Source organism: Engystomops pustulosus, chromosome 8 (assembly GCF_040894005.1).
Source record: "Engystomops pustulosus chromosome 8, aEngPut4.maternal, whole genome shotgun sequence".
Lineage (NCBI taxonomy): Eukaryota > Metazoa > Chordata > Amphibia > Anura > Leptodactylidae > Engystomops > Engystomops pustulosus.
In genome coordinates, this window is record NC_092418.1 from 22112895 (window position 1) to 22134128 (window position 21234).

General features: G+C 43.7%; 1 protein-coding gene and 1 long non-coding RNA gene across 7 annotated transcripts in view; one reads left to right on the top strand and one right to left on the bottom strand.

Annotated features, from left to right (window-relative positions):
* Window positions 1-21234, bottom strand: part of LOC140074919 (uncharacterized) — a 304822-nt gene that overhangs the window by 208656 nt on the left and 74932 nt on the right. The window lies entirely within an intron of this gene.
* Window positions 1-21234, top strand: part of NTN3 (netrin 3) — a 54752-nt gene that overhangs the window by 8207 nt on the left and 25311 nt on the right. The window contains exon 2 of the mRNA XM_072120236.1: window positions 9769-10739. Within this exon, the coding sequence (XP_071976337.1) occupies window positions 9791-10739 (949 nt within the window). The 5' untranslated portion in view covers window positions 9769-9790. The remainder of the gene's footprint in view (window positions 1-9768; window positions 10740-21234) is intronic.

The window sequence follows — 21234 nt, forward strand, 5'->3', positions numbered from 1 at the left end:
GATCTTTATGATAACACCCACACTGGTGTCTAAGGTGACACTCCACTTTAACCCTCTAAAAGTGACTCATCCTAAGCTCTCTTCAGCACTTAGGAAGTAATTTTTTTATAGCTAAACACAAGATTTCACCTAAAAGAGGGAATTATAGAAAGGATATTCCATACCCTACCTGAGGGGGTTGGTAGTTTAATGAGATAACAGTGCAATCTCACGCATGTACTCCGTACAGTGACCTCACCAGCAGAATAGTGAGTGCAGCTCTGGAGTATAATACAGGATGTAACTTGTCCGCCCCTGCCATACTTGTGATACAGTACATGCTATACTTATTTGCTATTACTCTGTCTGAACTATACAATAAGAAAGTAATGTAACAACTTCCCACACAGGGCAATGCTCTCCACCTGCAATAGTGGAAAAGCCATTTGTCAGCTCCATTTCTGGCATTGTTGGAATTAGGCGATATAGCAGAGCCACAATGGGAACAAGGACTCCTAGATTCTGTAGACGCTCTATCAAACACTACAAAAAGGGATTTTAGAGCTTTACTGCAGCAATGAAACTTAAGTTTACTGTGTCTGCACATTCACTTACATTTTATGTGGTGGTCTGCATTAAAACAAATTTTGGGGCACGGGCCAGACAGCAGGATTTTTTTTGTGACAAAGTAATCTACATGAGTACTACCGACTACAATATAAATTTAGTTCTAGTTTAAAAACACTCTAAAAAGTGATTTCTGCATAAATGTAATTATAAAACAGACAAATAAAGACATAAAATAAATACAGACATTCCCGGGTTGTATCTAAGTTGGAACTGTATATTTTATAATTGTAGCTCCAGACAAAAAATTTTTTTGTCCCGGTGACAAATTTTTTTGTTGCTGTAATGGGACCAAGGATCATCAATACAACTTCATTACAGACACCTTACAGCTGATCATTGCAGCCTGGGACTATAGTAACATCCAGAGAGCTTCACCAGAGGTCACAGTGAGCAGAGAGGTCCGTCTGTAACTTGGGGTCGTCTAGGGGTGTCCTTAAGTAGGGTATATATACTCACCTGCCACTTTATTAGGTACACCATGCTAGTAACAGGTTGGACCCCCTTTTGCCTTCAGAACTGCCTCAATTCTTCGTGGCATAGATACAACAAGGTGCTGGAAGCTCCTCAGAGATTTTGGTCCATATTGACATGATGGCATCACACAGTTGCCGCAGATTTGTCGGCTGCACATCCATGATGCAAATCTCCCGTTCCACCACATCCCAAAGATGCTCTATTGGATTGAGATCTGGTGACTGTGGAGGCCATTTGGGTACAGTGACCTCATTGTCATGTTCAAGAAACCAGTCTGAGATGATTCCAGCTTTATGACATGGCGCATTATCCTGCTGAAAGTAGCCATCAGATGTTACAGGGTACATTGTGCTCATAAAGGGATGGACATGGTCAGCAACAATACTCAGGTAGGCTGTGGCGTTGTACCAAGGGGCCCAAAGAGTGGCAAGAAAATATTCCCCACACCATGACACCACCACCACCAGCCTGACCCGCTGATACAAGGCAGGATGGATCCATGCTTTCATGTTGTTGACGCCAAATTCTGACCCTACCATCCGAATCAAGACTCATCATCAGACTCATCAAGACTCATCAGACCAGGCAACGTTTTTCCAATCTTCTACTGTCCAATTTCGATGAGCTTGTGCAAATTGTAGCCTCAGTTTCCTGTTCTTAGCTGAAAGGAGTGGCACCCGGTGTGGTCTTCTGCTGCTGTAGCCCATCTGCCTCAAAGTTCGACGTACTGTGCGTTCAGAGATGCTCTTCTGCCTACCTTGGTTGTAACGGGTGCCGATTTGAGTCACTGTTGCCTTTCTATCAGCTCGAACCAGTCTGCCCATTCTCCTCTGACCTCTGGCATCAACAAGGCATTTCCACCCACAGAACTGCCGCTCACTGGATGTTTTTTCTTTTTCGGACCATTCTCTGTAAACCCTAGAGATGCTTGTGCGTGAAAATCAACCATGCCACGTTCAAAGGCACTCAAATCACCTTTCTTCCCCATACTGATGCTCGGTTTGAACTGCAGGAGATTGTCTTGACCATGTCTACATGCCTAATGCACTGAGTTGCCGCCATGTGATTGGCTGATCAGAAATTAAGTGTTAACGAGCAGTTGGACAGCTGTACCTAATAAAGTGGCCGGTGAGTGTATATACTTATTAAGTAAGTAGATATAAAGATTGATACAAGATAGATACATCAAAAGATAAGATTCAAGATAGATACATTGAAAGATAGACAGATACATACACTTAAAAATAGATAGATACATTGAAACATAGATACAAGATAGACACTAGATGGATGGACGGATAGATAGTTACGCCATACTGAGAGACATATACTTTAGATCAATATGAGATACAAATACAAAATAGTGTAGCAGGTAGATATCTATATAGATAGCAGAAACATAGATAAATATTAGATAGATCAGGGGCGTAACTAGGAGAGGGTGGGCCCCATAGCATACTTATTAATAGGGCCCATTTAAAAATGTACATATTACACTCATATTTACACATACTTTTATACACACATACATAAACACATCACAGATACACACATATGCAGCATGTATACATCACATATATGTTATATATATACATATTATGCTGTACAATGGTGTACATCCTCCACTCTTTAGTGTCAGGTCAGATGACGGGGCCCCTGACACTGCGGCTGCTACCACTGTACTTACGCCCCTTGAGATAAATGATAGATCGACAGATATATTTATTCCAAAGAAACTCAAGCTGTTTATCAGCCGAAACATTGCTGGAGATGGAATAAACAGCATTGCGTTTGTCACTATTTTGGAGGGCTGCCATTCCTTTGGAATACATATCTGGACTCTGACGATTTCCTTTCCCTTTATTCTCAAAAGATTGTTTCTATCTTTTTAGATAGAAACATAGGGAGTAATTTATCATTAGGCAGCTCCTTGCGATAGTTCTGTGTCTGTTCCACTGCCCGTCAGATTTATTAACGTGGCATTGGCCCTTTCATACATTTCTCAGTAGCGTCTGGGATTTTATTTCTTAAATAATTGGTGAAAAAAAAAAACAAACAATCACAAGCACAGACACCGAGAGGTAGTAAAGTGACCATGAGATTATTTTAAAATAAAATCACAAGTCATGAACCTGGCTTTACACGTCATAGCACTAGCAGTGGTTCTATGTTTAAGCCACTATTGCACAGTGGCTGGAAAAGGCTTAGGAGATTTTTTTTAGCACAAAAAAAAAAATTTGCATAAAAATTCCAATGCGGTTTTTTTACACTTTTTTTTTGTCTCATAAATGCCCCCCATAGATAGATATGATATACATGATAGATTTACATGAGATAGATGATAGATAGTTATAGATATTAGATAGAGGATAGATCAACATTAGAAAGATGGAAGATATAAATATATATAGGGGAGTTTATCTGAGGTCTCTGAGGTAAAACTTTTCTAGTTGTCTATAGAAACCAATCAGAGCGCAGCTTTCACTTTCCCACGGCTGTTTTTAAAATTAAAGCTGAGCTCTGATTGGTTTCTATAGACAACTAGAACAGTTTTACCTCAGAAACCTCAGATAAACCCCCCTATATATACACTCACCGGCCACTTTATTAGGTACACCTGTCCAACTGCTCGTTAACACTTAATTTCTAATCAGCCAATCACATGGTGGCAACTCAGTGCATTTAGGCATGTAGACATGGTCAAGACAATCTCCTGCAGATCAAACCGAGCATCAGTATGGGGAAGAAAGGTGATTTGAGGCCTTTGAACGTGGCATGGTTGTTGGTGCCAGAAGGGCTGGTCTGCGTATTTCAGAAACTGCTGATCTACTGGGATTTTCACGCACAACCATCTCTAGGGTTTACAGAGAATGGTCCGAAAAAGAAAAAACATCCAGTGAGCGGCAGTTCTGTGGGTGGAAATGCCTTATTGATGCCAGGGGTCAGAGTAGAATGGGCAGACTGGTTCGAGCTGATAGAAAGGCAACAGTGACTCAAATCGCCACCCGTTACAACCAAGGTAGGCAGAAGAGCATCTCTGAACGCACAGTACGTCGAACTTTGAGGCAGATGGGCTACAGCAGCAGAAGACCACACCGGGTGCCACTCCTCTCCGCTAAGAACAGGAAACTGAGGCTACAATTTGCACAAGCTCATCGAAATTGGACAGTAGAAGATTGGAAAAACGTTGCCTGGTCTGATGAGTCTCGATTTCTGCTGCGACATTCGGATGGTAGGGTCAGAATTTTGCGTCAACAACATGAAAGCATGGATCCATCCATCCTGGATCCATCCTGCCAACGGTTCAGGCTGCTGGTGGTGGTCTCATGGTGTGGGGAATATTTTCTTGGCACTCTTTGGGCCCCTTGGTACCAATTGAGCATCGTTGCAATGCCACAGCCTACCTGAGTATTGTTGCTGACCATGTCCATCCCTTTATGAGCACAATGTACCCTGTAACATCTGATGGCTACTTTCAGCAGGATAATGCGCCATGTCATAAAGCTGGAATCATCTCAGACTGGTTTCTTGAACATGACAATGAGTTCACTGTACTCAAATGGCCTCCACAGTCACCAGATCTCAATCCAATAGAGCATCTTTGGGATGTGGTGGAACGGGAGATTCGCATCATGGATGTGCAGCCGACAAATCTGCGGCAACTGTGTGATGCCATCATGTCAATATGGACCAAAATCTCTGAGGAATGCTTCCAGCACCTTGTTGAATCTATGCCACAAAGAATTGAGGCAGTTCTGAAGGCAAAAGGGGGTCCAACCCGTTACTAGCATGGTGTACCTAATAAAGTGGCCGGTGAGTGTATTTATCAGATGTTTCTGAGGTAAAACTGTGTCAGTGGTCTATAGAAACCAATCAGAGCTCAGCTTTAATTTTAAAAACAGCTGTGGGAAAGTGAAAGCTGAGCTCCGATTGGTTGCGATTAGCAACAAGTAGAGTTCTGCTCTAAGACACTTCTGATAAATCTTCTACTAAATAGTTTATATAACAATTAGTATTGTGGGGGGATCGTGCTGACATTGGCCTGGGTGGTGGTGTAATGCTGTAATGTGGGTGGCTTTACCTACTACCACCCTGGCAGTCGTCCTTACAGAGTACATCTCATGTCTCCCTCCCCCTCTCCTTCCCAATCCCTTGGTCTTTAGAGAATTCCCCTTCTCCACTGTCTGTGCATCAAAAAACACATCACTTCAAACTAAGCCCTCATCTCCTGCCCCTCCCTCTAATTACAGATGCAGAAGGCACATAATTCCCAATTGTACCCCTATAAACACAAGACGGAAGGGCCTGTGTGAGCTCCCGTGGAAGACTGATCCTTGTATTTCAAACCACAAAGAGGAGGAGGGAGGAGAGGCCGAGAGAGAAATATATATACTGCCGGGGACAATGGATCTCTGTAGAAGACTTGGGATTGTGGAGATGCTAGGAGAGCCGGCACGCTGGTCTTTTGACCTTCCTGCCCTACAGCAGGTGCACAAGTATTTGTCCCTTTATATTAGCAGAATGCCGTCATTGCAGGACACAATTCCCACTCAATGTCCCCTACCTGAATTGCTGGGGCCTTCTGAAAAACCCTCATTCAGATGATACTCTAAATGCCTTGGAGAAATGAAGAGCGGCTTTGGTAGTCAAGACCCATGACGTGGTCAATGTCACCACGAGGACTTCTTCTGTCTGCGGCACATTCACATGCAAATGATAGAAGTGTTTGGGGAATAAGCAATTAAATCTATAATAGGGGGGTCTTCACCTGCACACAGTGAATTTTTACACCATTGAGGTCTTAAAGGGGTTGTTAGCATTAGATTATTCATTGATGTCAGAAGTCTCGGCTATAAGCTTATCATCCTGCTTCTGGAACCAGCGATCAGCTGCAATCTACAAGATAATCTTCTACTAAGCACTGGATTTTCCTGCAGCGCCACCACAGGACAAATGGCGCATGACATGATGTCCACTGAAGTTATTTGACCATTTATCTATATGCAATGCTATAAATGGTTGATAACAGGTCACCTACAGGCCCCTTACTGATAAGGAGATTGGGTGCTCCCATTCTGAGTGCGATGGTAACGTATTCTGTAGCAACTGGATAGATTATATAATATTTGCGCTGGAGGAGTGTGAGCTCCACTTTGGAGCGGGATGTGGATATGTTGCTAGTGCTGGTCTGTATCCAGTACAGTGGGAAGTATTTAGTGATCCGGCTCAGCATGGAGCTACGAGTAGTAATGTAGGCAGACCTCGAGCAGGCTGGAAGAGTACGGCTTCGCGGGAAGAGGCTTCGGTGGGTTTGGCTCATACTGAGAAGAGGCTTTTCTAAGTTTAAGTGAAAAAAAGTAGAAAATATGTTCCAAGATACAGAAGCATCTGGCTCCCCCACTTAAACCTCCTGCTGCCTCTGCACCATACTGTGTACTTCATCCAAATTCCCACTTTTCAGATAATACAATTTTATCATCGACAGAAGTTATGCAATTTCTTTGCTGTTTTTTTTAATAGGCAAAATGCTTTGGAAGCCTTAAAGGGGTTTTACAGGAATTCACATTGCAATCCTATTCACTGCGGAGCCAGAAGTTGTAACTACAGCTGTGGCCCACATATAAGTTATAGGGAGCGGTGGCTGCAGGTATGGCTTCTGGCCACTAAATGCGACACAAGCCAACTACTTCCCACACCATGCTCTATGTTTGGACCAGGCTAAACTTCTGATTGGTGTGGGTCCAGGGTGTTGGCCCCTACCAGGTAACAACTATCTATCCTGTGGATAGGCCTTCATTGTGAATTCCTGGAAATCCTACATCACTTACAAAATACCTTTTGAATACATTAAAAAAGTGGAAACATTTGTGGCTTATACCATGTTGAATGTATTCTTTGGTCTAGAGTGGGAGCTCTGTGTTCTCCTCTGTCTCTCTTATGGAAGCCAAATGGTGGCAACATGTTTTTATTTTATTGAAAATTTTCCCCATTAGGCTTCTAGCGCTTCCTTTATTTACAGCACATTGTCTGCCTCTCTGTGACCTCTCCTACATCTTCCTATAAGATCAACGTGTAGGAGTTTACCCTTCTTATGCACTACAGGCTCTAGTAGGACCCACAATGTACAGGGTTCCCCAATCTTGTGTGGGTTAGTTAAAATATGCAGAAAATGCCCAAAGGGACAAGATATTGAGAGTTACAGTACTAAATCATATGAAGTGCAATGTGTTTGCATTATTGGTCGTTAAAAGGCTAGAAATTTAAAGGGACGTTTGTCCATATCCAACAACAGTAGCTTTATGCAAGGTTTAAAGGGAACCTGTCACCAGGGAACTCATTTTCACTAAAGACAGGTTGCAGAAGCCCATCACAGCTGGATTGCAAAGATGTCTTTCTGGCTTTTCTGAGTATTTGAATTACAATATATAATTGTGTGCTTACCTCAGCTCTCAGCCCCCACCTTTCTGCCCCATTATAGCTCCTTCCTCCTGCTCCTTTACTCATACATGGACAGAACTCACAGCGTGCTGAGCTGACATCAGTGGGGCATCAGTTAAATGCATCCAAACCAAAACAAACCTGGGACTCAGAAAAGGATTCTGTCAGGGTGTGAGGCAAGTTAAAAACACAATTATATTGTAATGCAAAAGCTCTGGAAAGGCAGAAAGACATCTTTGTAATCCAGGTGTAATGGGCTTCTGCAACCAGTCTTTAGTGAAAATGAGGTCTCTGGTGACAGGTTCCCTTTATTAGGTGTTGTTCCATTGATAGCGGCACAGTTGGAATTTTTTCTTTAGTCCCCATTATTCCTGAGAAATCAGTGCCTATAATTTGTGTACCCTGGACACTACATGGGCTCTCTACTATCAGATGGGCGGACCTGTGCTGGAGAAGATAGCCTGTCGCCTAACGCCATAAAACTTAGAGTGACATCCAGAGGATAGGGGCTATTTTGCTGATCAGTGGAGGTTTCAAAGATGGGACTCCTATGGATCACAAGAAAGGGGGACCATTGTACCCGTCGTACCCCAGGGGTGTAGAGAGCGGCTGTTTGTGCAAGAACAGCGAGGGTACAAGCCCGTTCTCATGATAAGTGGGCATCCCTTCACTCCACAGATCAGCAAGTTATCACCTATCCTGTAGATAGGGGCTAACTTGTTTGTCACTGGAAAACCCCTTCAATATATAAGGGTCTGTAATTAATGGAAGCAATTACTCTAAACTGTTGGGGACTGGAGAAAAAATTTGAGTAGTACTTCCTATTGAAGGATTCTAGAGCTGTGTCTGGTAGAGACAGTTTGTTCCTCATGAACACTGCAATCATTTTTGCATTTTAGTTTCCTTCAGCTCTTGCAGAGACTTTGATACAGTCCAAAGAAGAGCTTGCAATCTCTGCACATTTCGTGCAATTTCCCTTGGAAATGGAGTGTCATTCAAGGTCACAAAGTGTCTTGACGCATGGGAGTAACGCTGGAGCCTCTAGTGTGTCTTTGGTTTTCCGCCAGCGCTTTTAACCACTGCGCCAGCTTTTTCTCTCCCATTGTAAATGATACCTGTTTATATGAAGCTGTAACAGTCCTGGTGTTTATCTGTCTGTGTGGGACTGTTAGGAGCGGATCTGGGGTCTGTCTGTCTTTCAGGAGCTGTGGTGAGGAGTTCTGTCTTTAAGGGGCCGTTTCCAGCAGTTCTGGGGTGTATCAGTGTGTAAGGAGAAGTTTTGGCACAGTGATCACATCATATTCCGTATATATAACTGTGTTTAGTTTTTGTCCTGGAAGTATTTTCACTGTTATTTTTTTAATCTCAGCTGGGCAACCTTTCAACTATGTGCTCTTAAAAGAGAGCTCGAGCGAGAAAGACGTCTGGCACAGTTAACCCTTTCTTTGCAAAGGATAGGTTTTCCTTACACTCATAAACCTGGCAATGCATATAGGGGCTGCAATGCCTGAGTGGCAATAGATACTGTATAAGATATGTGTTGGCAGATCTGCAATGTTTGCTCCATCTGCTGACACTCCATGGCCACCTTATAGGGAAGGTGGCACCAAGAACTTTAAATTTATTAATGAATTACTGATATATTTTTTAAAATATTTTACAATATAACTAGATTTAATAAATAGTAATAATCACTCTGGCTACTAGTAATGTAGGGGACATCTACCCAAATGTTGCCTCACTTACATCATAACATGGACTGTGACACACAGAAGCTAAGGACAGGTATTCTGCAGTTTTTTTTCTTACAATGGACTAAGATTTAAAGGGGTACAAGACTTTTAGACAATGGTGTCTTCTACGATCTTCACCTACTCCACCAATAAGTCCTCTATCCTCCGTCCCGCCTGGTAAGGTGGCCTTTAGCTTCCACATTATTGTGCTGGATGAAAGGAGGGATGGCCTCACATGTGCCGAGCACATCCTATGGTTATGCCTTAAAAGACCAAGATTGTAAAAACCCTTTAAGCTACTCAGATAGATATTTGTTGGGGGATTCTTCTGATTTTGTAGGCAAAAGCTGGGTGGTTATCAGGCTACCATTCAAGGTCTTCCAGGGTTAGAGGCTTGGCTCTCTTGAAGAATAGTTGGCTGGCTGTTTGGTTGGCCAGTGATAGATATAGATAATTGCTTAAAACCAATTCATTCATCATTCACATGACTAATACTTTTCTTGTTTTGCTGTAGGACTGTGTTCCATCTTCCGAAGATGCTTCATCTGCTATTCATCTTCTCATTTTTTCCAGTGCCGATATTTTCGGCATCGGCTCCTTTTTCTGGCCAACCACAGCACCCAGTCCCAGACCCTTGCTACGATGAGCATGGCCTACCTCGTCGATGCGTTCCCGAGTTTGTCAATGCAGCCTTCGGTAAAGAGGTCCAAGCCTCCAGCACCTGCGGCCGCCCGGCCACCCGCACATGTGATGCTTCGGATCCAAAGAAGGCTCACCCGTCCTCCTACCTCACCGACCTCAACTCAGCTGGGAACATGACTTGCTGGAAGTCAGAAAGTTTTCCGCGTCATTCACCTCAAAATGTCAGTCTAACCTTGTCACTGGGAAAAAAATTTGAGGTGACCTACGTTAGTCTACAATTCTGTTCTCCTCGGCCTGAGTCTGTAGTTATCTTCAAGTCGATGGATTATGGCAAGACTTGGGTTCCTTACCAGTATTATTCGTCTCAATGCCGCCGGCTGTATGGGAAGCCTAGTCGTGCTAGCGTCACAAAGCAAAATGAGCAAGAAGCTCTGTGTACTGATGGACACACTGATCTTTACCCACTGACTGGAGGCCTTATAGCCTTTAGTACCTTAGATGGAAGACCCTCAGCCCAAGACTTTGACAGTAGTCCAGTGCTCCAGGACTGGGTGACTGCTACTGATATCCGTGTGGTCTTCAGCCGTCCCCACCTCCAAGGCAATAGGGATTCGGAGGTATCTGACGAGGGCCCAGGATTTTTCTACTCTGTTGGAGAGTTTCAAGTGGGTGGCAGGTGCAAGTGCAATGGACATGCCTCTCGCTGCGGCAAAGACAAAGAAGGACGCTTAGTTTGTGACTGCAAACACAATACAGAGGGACCAGAATGTGATCGATGCAAGGCCTTTCATTATGACCGACCATGGCAGAGGGCCAATGCCCGAGAAGCCAATGAGTGCATGGGTAAGTGTGTGACAAAAATGCTAATTGTTTTTTTTTTTATTATTCCAATCCCTTTTGTTTTTTACTTTGTTCACCAAAGAACGGTCTCAAAGGCTTGAGTAATGCAGATCAGAAACGTTGAGAAGGTCAAAGTCTCATAAGACATGAGAAGATAAATATTGCCTTGAAGGGTATAACTGATTTATGATTCACAGTTTACAATATCTCTAATTACGGATATTTAGATTACATTCCGTCCGCTCTATGGTCATTCACAAGCCAAGTTTTCATTCCTCAAGAGGGGATTTCATTTTTAAACACAAGTTTCATTTATAAACCCAAGTCAATTGTCATACATCCTCATCTCTATCGCCTTCCATCAGCGGTTGCCCATATCTTAAAGGGATTATCAAGGGAGAACAAAAAGTTCAGGCTGTAACATATGCATGCATCCTTGCTCTTTCTTAAAGCTCTTGTCACTACAGGATGATTTCCTAATTTTTGTTTTAGTCAATCACATTTCTGATACACTAAAGAAGTAATTGTGATGTACGGAAGAGAAGCTGGAAGTGCGAGTGTGGCTATTTTTCCTTACAGTCATCCATGACACCAGAGAACTTTTTGCTTCCTTGGAAAACAAGGTTATAGTCTGATCAGGGATCAGGTCACACCACAAAAACATATGATGAAAGGGAGGTAGCAACTGCAAAATATGAGAGTAGCAGAGTCACTCGCTGCTGGCTCTAGTAAGTTTTCTATGTCGTTGCTGAATTGCCTTAAAATTTGGTTGCTCAAGATACTACTTTGCATTGGAATCACCAGGGATATTCACTGCATTACTTAAAAGTTGGCACCAGGGCCAAAATTACATCACCATCAGCGAAAATAACTAAGTTATGACAATTACTCATCAGACCAGCTGTTTGCCAAGAGTGTCCAGATCAAGCAATCTGAGTTATCTGCCATAGAAATCTCTTTTAACGGGGTGGTCAGATTTTAGACCGTGTAAAAGCGCAAACAGCGCTAGGTAGAAGCGTAAAGTATCTGTTTGATCACACCTTTGTGTGTTAGCATAGAAGCTTCTCCAACTGCAAAGGGGTGTATCCTCACACTGCTGTGATCTGTGCATTGTGCCACTCCCTTCTGCTCTGAGTAAAAGCTAAAGCAGGCTCCAAGCTGAAGAGTCAATTCAAATAAAGGGGAGAGACAGTGAAGCACAGAAATGGGAGAACACTTTCCCAGGACAATCCGGAAATTTAAATCCATATTTCCCAGTCTTAGGGGGGAGGTTGCATCTGATATAATGCAGGTCATTTTTTTTATCATATTTGTAAGTGGTGGATGTTAGAAAAGTTTACTAGACACGTCATCTTGTCCTTTGTATCTCATGTTTCTTTTCTGAGCCTTTCCCCCTTCATTCATTCAGCTTGCGTCTCTTCTCAATTACCCTTTTCTATACATTCAATGCTGCTGGGGTCTTTTCTCCTTTCCCTTACCTCTCTTTCTGAGTCCATTCATCAATCTTTCTCATAAGTCATTTTTCCTACTACCCTCATCTATTCTCAGACCGTGTCTCATAGCTCTTCTTCATCCACTTAGCTCATCCCATCTGCACACAGATTGTTCAGCAAAGAACCCACTGTACAATACAGATATAGTAGATAAGATTTTTATATATCGAATTCCGATTTTTTTTAGTCTATTAAAGAGGATTGACCAGGATTTAGTTTTGATGTCCATGATATTATGGGAAAGGTGATAGCTAAGTAGAATAAGGTCATCATATGTGGAAACCACATTTAGATTTCCATAAAGTACACACAGATTTCCATGCTGTACTTACAGACTCCCATAGTCCGATACGGGGACAATTCCTTCCAAAGCAGAGGTCGGCTAGTGATCTGATCAAGCTTAAAGGAAATCAACTTCAAAATCCATCATGATAAGCCAGAGACACTTGCTCATAGATCCAGGCACTGCAATTGTGGTAACTTTAATATATTTGTGATCCATGGCCTCCTTCCTTCTAAAATCATCTTTAGAAATTGTGCTAATGAGCCTGAAGAGCTCTGTGGGCGATACCAGAGCTGCTCTGTGCTGACGCTTCACGGGCTGTTGCACTGAGTGGGAGCACTTCCCCACTCCCACTGTGTGAGATCACATCAACCAGAAGGAAGGGAGGTAGTGCTGAGAGAGCAAGAGGAAGGGATGACAGTGTAAAAGCTTGTGAAGCTATAGCACATGGAAGCTCTGGTAATACCCCCAGGAGCACTTTGGGCTCATTAGCATCATTTTAAAAGTTGGTTTTAGATAAGAAATACAAGAAGATCACCACAGTCTCGGTGCCTGGATCTATGAGTGCATGTCCCTGGTTTATCATGATGGAATTTGATTGTAGATTTCCTTTATGTCAATTATGATGTAAAAAAAAAAAAGATTCAAATCTATTACTCCTGCACACATTGGTTCACATTTTTTGGGCGTTTTTGATGCAAACCTTGACGTTGCTTCTCTCTGCATTATGTGCCTCTTATTCTACCACCTCCCCAGTGATCCTATTTACGTCCCTATTCCTACTCTTGCAGTCTTCTCTCCCCCTCTCACCCCCTTACGCTCTCTGTGACTTTTTAACAATGACACCTCATCCGCTTTTCTGAACAGATGCACTAATTAGCACCAATTAAAGGAATCCTCTCTGGTCTTAGCGGGAGGTCCTCTAGCAAGGAGTCTCTCTCCATGTCTCTGCTCGGGAGCCATCTGTGTGGGCGGCATCAACCAGAGGCCAGGAATCCCGTGCCAATATCAGGAAACTCTACACCTTAAGATTGTGAATCCTATATACACGCCGAACCTCTGAGGTCACAGCGCGAATGCATTGCCAGAGCAGCGCCCTGACAATGTGCTCCGCACTAAGGAGGGGAAAGTTAATTGGTTTATTATCTGTTAATTAAGAGAAATTCCAAAACTCTTGCCATTGGCAACCCCCCCCCCCCCCCAACTTAAAGCAATGGAATCTTAATGATGCGCTAATTGTTGCCAATATTGATAGCATGACGCGCCTATGCCTGGCAGAGCTGACGTGGTTTACATCAATGGGGCTGGTATGATGACCTTTACAATGATCTCCCCGGGAATATGCTTTACAGCAGTGCTGCTGACTATTTACATTGACTATAAGATTGGACTCTGGGGTGGGCTGCCATTCTCCAGGTCTGGAGGGCCAGTAATAAATCAGATGACCTTCCCATATTAGAAAGTGTTCCATTACAACACACGCATAGGAAACATCTTCTTTAGACGTCTGCTTCATGTCTGGAAGTTCTCGCTATATGCCATATATAGATGGCAGATTAGTGGTCGTGGATTTCTGCACATTAATCTGTTTGCCACGTGTAGTCAAAATATATGGTAGATTTATGTGAAATTTAGATTGTAACCCCCAATAGTAATTGCACTGCAAAATACATTGGACATGATAGTAGGTCTAACACTAATGTCTGACCCAACCCACTATGACACATTGTTTTGACAACCCATGGATTGGACTGATCAGACTGGTCACATTATTCATATGTAGAGATGAGCAGACCCAATGGCTATGGCAGACCCAATAGCCATGGCTAGTTGCTAGGGGCATCAAATTTGCTGGACTGGCTGTTCGGCCCCTAATCCAGCAATATGTCAGGTCAGGTGTCGAACCCGTCCATCGAGTCATATCATCTCTCTTTATATCTAAATTGACACCTTAACAATTTACGGTTGAGCAATAGTCTGCAAAATGCCAAAATTTGTAGTGATGTTCTGCAGATTTTGGGGGAAAGTTTTGCTACATGAAAGACATGCTTCACCCCAGGTCCGATATCAAGGTCAGGCAAAGGGCCACAGTGACGGATTAATGTCTGCCATTACATCGTCCTTGGATTGTCTCTTAAAAGCAACGGCAACCCCTGGAAGGTTTGGAAAACATCTCCGATGAGGTTACTGATAATTACTTTAATTAACCCCGTCCCGCTGCCACCGTCTGAACAAGACTCCAGCTGTCCTGCAGAAAATGTGTGTGTTCCCCGAGCTGGTACGTATAAGCCGTCTATTAAAGCTCGGATGACCTGAGAATCTGCAGGAACTACAACCCCCAGCAGGCTCTTCAGCAGCAGCAGGAGTCTATCTATCTATTGCTTCTGCTTTGTATGGGACTAAAATATGTTCAGAATTTCTGGAGAGTATTTACACTATTAAGTAGCAAACCACAAAACACCTATTTTACATCATCTCCGGCTTGCAGCACTCCAAAAAACCCCCTCTAATGATAGTCTATTCTTGTGAACGATTGAGGTTCCAGCTGTCAGACCCTCACAGATCAGATTATCTTCTATCACAATGGTTCGCACCTAACGTTGCAACCCTTTAATACAGTTCCCGTGTTGTGGTAACCCCCAACCATATAATTATTATAACATTTGCAACTGTAATTTTACTATTGTTATTAAGCATAATCATAGTGTCATAATCATAGATACCCCAAGTAGCCAGCAGTCACAGTGATCCCCCCTAGTATCCAGTATTCACAGCTATCCCCTCAGTAGCCAGTAGTCACAGTAATCCCCCCAGTAGGCACAGCACCTGCCACCAGTAGTCACAGTGATGACCCCAATAGTCACAGTGATGACCCTAGTAGGCAGTAGTCAAAGTGATCTCATCAGTAGCCAGTAGTCAGAGTAATGCCCCTAGTAGGCAGTAGCCACAGTGATCCCGTTAGTAGCCAGTAGTCACAGTAATTCCCCTAGTAGTTTCCCACACTCCCACAGAATCTCTGGATTATGATGGTCTTAGGCGACCTCTGTGAAATGGATGTTCGACCCCCAAAGGTGCTGTGATCCACAGGCTCTATCCTGTTTATAGTGTATAACATGTAAGCATGATACAACAGTTCTAAGAAGAGAACTTTCTGTCCTGAGTATAGACAACTAGTTTGGTCTTAAGAATGACTACTATGACTAGTATAACTTTTGACTATATGTTCTCCCTCTCCCGACACCAGGAAACATGCTCCGCAATCCTCCACCCACCCCTAGGAACACCCATGATTAATGGTACTTGGTGCCATAGGACTACAGAGGTGTCACCAGATTGCTTTTCCTTCACATATACATTTCTCATGTAGGACTCTTCCTCACTGCATAGCACTGATAAGATTTTTATGGATTGCTCTCCAACACCTCTATGCACCGGGCCGTCGTTTGTCTTTCCTTACATTTCCGCTGGGTTTTGAAATAGATAAAATATGAGCCATTTTCAGCCCCTTTTAAAAATTCCTCACACTGTGTGTGATTTATACTCTCCTATAGGAAAATGGAGAAGTCTCTGCAATAAGCCGATAGGATTAATGGCCATATGACAAGCATTTAGCATATTCACAGTCTCTGCCATTAACTATACAGCTAAATCAAAGCACTCAGCCTGGAAACATCAATTAGGATGTTTAACCCATTCCTTGCAGCCAATGTATCATTATCTGTTCAGGAACGTATCAATTTATTATTAATCCTTCTTGGCAAGAATATATATCATTGTATCAGATGGAGCGCAACAGCCGAGGCAGTGAATATACATTACAACTGCACTGTAAACCTCACGTCAGTATAGAATACAGTCTGCAGCAGAAATGTAGTGGGTTTTCATTCATCCTAAAATTCATAACGGGCACATTTACCAAGCTCCGTACGCCAGTTTTCTGTCAGACTTTACACGTTCTTTCCAGTGCAAACTGCTTGCACAGTTATTCAAGAAGTGTCCGTGCCATATATGTGCCACATGCAACTTTTATGTATGGCGGCTGCACTATTCTTCATGCCATGAAAATTTCTGCAGTGCACAGTTGGACCCCGCGCACATTTATCAAGCGAAGTCAGACAGAATTGTGACACACGCCTCATGTTAAAGGGATTTTTCCCACGAATCACAGGATAGGTACAAGCTTGCTGATTGGTGGAGGTCTCCGTGATGAGACCCCCACAGATCACGAAAACAAGAGGTCTGATGTGGTCTCATGTACCTCACTCAGTCGGACCCCTCGTGGCTCTGGGAGAGTAATGGAGCAGATGGCCGTGCATGACCGTTCTGCTCCATTCATCTCTATGGAGCTGACGGAGATCGCCGATCGTGGCGCTTGACAATTTCTGTCGGCTCCATTAAGATGTATGAAGCAGAACGGGGTCCACAAGGTAACTGGGACCCCATCGGACTCCACTTTTTCGTGAGCTGTGGGGGTCTCATGACTGAGACCCCCAGCGATCAGCAAGTTAGACCCTATCCTATGGATGGGGCCTAACTTTGATTCATGGGAAAACCCCTTTAAAGGTGCATCAAAAAAAGTGGTGCACTTTTTTGTAGTGCCCAATTCATGAAGAACGTGCGCCAGAAATCCTGAATCTGGCGTCCCCTGCACACTACATCGGCAAACTGCACATAGTACACACTACACTGTTCTTAGTAAATGTGCCCCATTATATGTAGGCATGCAGCTGTACACAAGGGCCATGGCATGCCGGCCGTGGCAGAGAGGTTGGTCTTTAACTAGGGGTTGCCTGTCCTTAAGTTGGGGACCACCAGTCTATTATTACAAATTGCAAATAATATTGGTGGATTGCAATTTTAATCCAGTATACCACTGACCACCACCAAGTAAAATGTGTGGAATATTAGCAAATTTCTGCCCATACAGGTCTAAGAACACTGCAGTAGAGATCTTCATACAGTTCCCGTAATTTTCCATAGGCTGCTATGAAAGACTCATAAAACACCAGGAAAAACACATGTATAAAAGAAAACTAAAAAAGAAAAAAAAAAAGACACCAAAAATGTCTCATAAAACGCTAGTTACATATAATAAAAAAATGGTGTTTTTCCATACATTATAAAACCCCAGAAAATAAGACGGGGTGACGGAGCCCTAATGAATACCACACTAAACAACACCTACATTACAAACACGTGACTTATAAAATTGTATTAAATAAATTGCAGGGATGTAGTAGAAAACCAATAAACTGGTAAAACCGCAAATGTGCATTTACAAGGAAAGTTTACCAAAGAGAATAATTACAAAAAGACTGTGTAAACCACGAGGAGTCATACAGACAGTAGTGGTGGCCTGTCTGGCAATAGCAGATCAAAATAGGTGCAGTAGGTCCAGCGGTCCTAGCGAGGAGACAGTCGATGCCCCCTCTGACAGGATCCGCTCTTCTTTTAGCTTTTTATGCTCTTGGTTATACAAGTTTTTTAAGTATTTTTTTTCTGACAACACACAAAAAGCTAAAAGAATAGCAGATCATGGTGGTAGATGCCCTTCAAGGCCTCATGTTCATGACCAGGCTGCTAGCATTCATTTTTGGCCTGTTTGAAAACAGTGGGTGATCCCTGCTCATCTTGCCAATTTACATTAAAGGAAACCTACCACTTATAGTGGCAGGTTTCTGATGGAAATACCGGGCACCAGCTCAGGGTGAGCTGGTGCCGGAGCTTATTTTCGTTAGTGTTTTAAACCGCGGTATTGCGGTTTAAAACACTTTTTAAACCTTATAGCCGGCGCAGGCAGGTACGCGCTCGGCGCTTACCATGCGCGCGGCTACATAGGAAGTGAATGAGAGCCGCGCGCATGGTAAGCGCCGAGCGCGTACCTGCCTGCGCCGGCTGTAAAGTTTAAAAAGTGTTTTAAACCGCGATACCGCGGTTTAAAACACTAACGAAAATAAGCTCCGGCACCAGCTCACCCTGAGCTGGTGCCCGGTATTTCCATCAGAAACCTGCCACTACAAGTGGTAGGTTTCCTTTAAAGGTGCATGGCCATCAGCAGCTAGCTCTCAGACTTCTATTGTGCAAAGTCACAGTGCGGTGTATGCGCTGTAAGTCACCACACAGTGGGACACATTTATTAAGGTTTTTGCTTCAGTTTTCTGTCCGACTTTACACTGAACATAATGTGCAAACTGCTTACACATGTATTTATAAAGTGTTTGTGCCAGTTTTGTATCACGGCTGCACTGTGCCCGACACACCACAAAATTCTTAACATTAAGGGGCGTCCGCTGCAGAGTCGGACTGTTCGCCACATTCATTACTGCAACTCGACAGAACCGTGTTGCACCCTATGGGGGTCATTTACTAAGGGCCCGATTCGCGGTTTCCCGACATGTTACCCGAATATTTCCAATTTGCGCTGATTTTCCCTGTATTGCCCCGGGAATTTGGCGCACGCGATTGGATTTCGGCGCATCGGCGCTGGCATGCACGCAACGGAAATCGGGGGGGCGTGGCCGAGCGAAAACCTGACGGATTCGGAAAAACCGCCGCATTAAAAACAAAAAAAAGTGTCGCTTGGGACGCGCTTACCTTCACTTGGTCTGGCCCGGTAAATTCCAGTGCGGAACGATGCTTTTCAGCGCAGCAGCGCCACCTGGTGGACGGCGGAGGAACTACCTTAGTGAATCCCGGCCGGACCCGAATCCACCGCAGAGAACGCGCCGCTAGATCGCGAGCGGACCGGGTAAGTAAATCTGCCCCTATATGTTAAAGGTGCACCATCCTAGCAGTGTAGGGGAGCCAGATTCATGAAGACCGTGCACCAGTTTTGATTAATCTGGTGCACTCTGCACACCCCACAGGCAACTGCACATAGTACACACTGCACAAGTTTTGATAAATGTGAGTGTACCGAGCGGCCATGATGCAAATAATAAAGCAGGTCCTATTTGTGTCTGACATATGCACACACCGTGCCTCATCATATGATGATCACACACAACAGAAGTCTATGTTGGCCGTGAGCTCGCCTTAAGAACGAGGGTCCGCTGATTCCCTTCCTGCATGACCACACTCCCTTTATGGTAGTGCCGCCTTTATACGGCTATTCTAGGCTCCCACAGTCATGACTGGAGAGAGACGATTCACGTGCCCCACCCTTTGCCGAGGCAAAAAACATGGATGTCTGGATTGATTTGGGACACTAAACCCCCACAGGTTCAGTGATTAAACAGACTGTCCAACATTTACAAAAACTTTACTGCTGGGCTGTTAAAAAAAAAAAACCTATACTTACCTCCCGCTGCCCCGCACTACCATCCGTCACTGCCCCTGTGCCTGGCCGCTAGAAGTTGTCGGAGCGGAGGTGCCATGCCCCTGTAACAGCCCCCCGACAGCAATGTTTTTCTTAATGTCGGACAACTCCTTTTAGTGTGGGTACATCAGAAACTAATAATGCTTAAAGGAATATTCCCATCAGGGCAATTACATTTAATTAAATTCATTTGCTATTTGTAAACATTTCTTCAATTGGATGTTAATTAAAAAAACGTTCCTGTGTGAAGATAATTTCTCATAAATGTAGTAATGTTGTCCCTTAGAAACGAGATACTTTCCTCGGATACGACCACGTCATACTCTGGCACCGGTTGCCAGACTTGCGCTATAGAGTCCTGCCGGACCACCAGGATTCAGCAATTATTACCACAGGATGGCTGTGCGACATGTAGTAACTCCAGGACATTTTATATACAATAACCTTTTGTTTCTTTGTGCACTCAAACCATCAGAGGTGGCCGTATCCGAGGAAGCTATCTCGTTTCTAAGGGACAGAATGACTACATTTATGAGAAATTATCTTTACAAAGGAACATTTTTTTTAATAACATCTAATTGAAGAAATGTTTACATATGGCAGATTAATGCAACTGAATGTGAATGCCCAGATGAGAATACCCCTTTAAGCTTACCTAGAGAGGAGCCTGATGGGCCCCATTGGACTCATTGTTCTCCCGTTCTAGTACATCTCGGCTTGACTGCACGTGTCCACGGTCTAGCGCATGCACTGTAGCCGGGATGTACTGCTCTGGCTTTATTGAACCATAGGCGTCAGGAGTAGCAGACCCAAGAAAGTATAATTGGACTCTTTTTACAGAACCCGACACAGCGTCTATATAGGGTGATCTCGGATGAAGAACCATCAATCCATAAGCACCTGTGGCTGGATTAGTGTCCCAAATAACCCTGACATGTTCTGCTTTAATGGAGATCATGTCCGAATGTGCGAATAAGCTCTTGAAGCAATTATATTTGGTAAAAATACTGCATGCCATGTGAGAACGTACAGTCCGGCCCCACTGACTGCTTCCAAAATGTGCAGCGTTATATGATAAACCAACATCATTACTGCTGAGGCATTGATGGAGACCACCCAGCTTCCATCCTGTGAAGTAATACTAATAATGTCATCCTAGCCGCGCGTTGCAGATTTTCTTACCGCTCTCTCGGAGCGCTGGACCTCATGACTGGACAGAATGCCCTCTCCTTAATAAATTGCTCCTCTCTCAGGATGCTGTATTATTTCTCTGACAGGTTAATGAATTTCACAGCATGTCTGGAAAAACTCGCACCTTAGCTGAAGGTTTTCTGGAGGGGGGGGGGTGCAGAAGGAAAGGGTGGGGGGCCTAGCAGGCTGAAGAAAATCTTGTTTTCATTATAC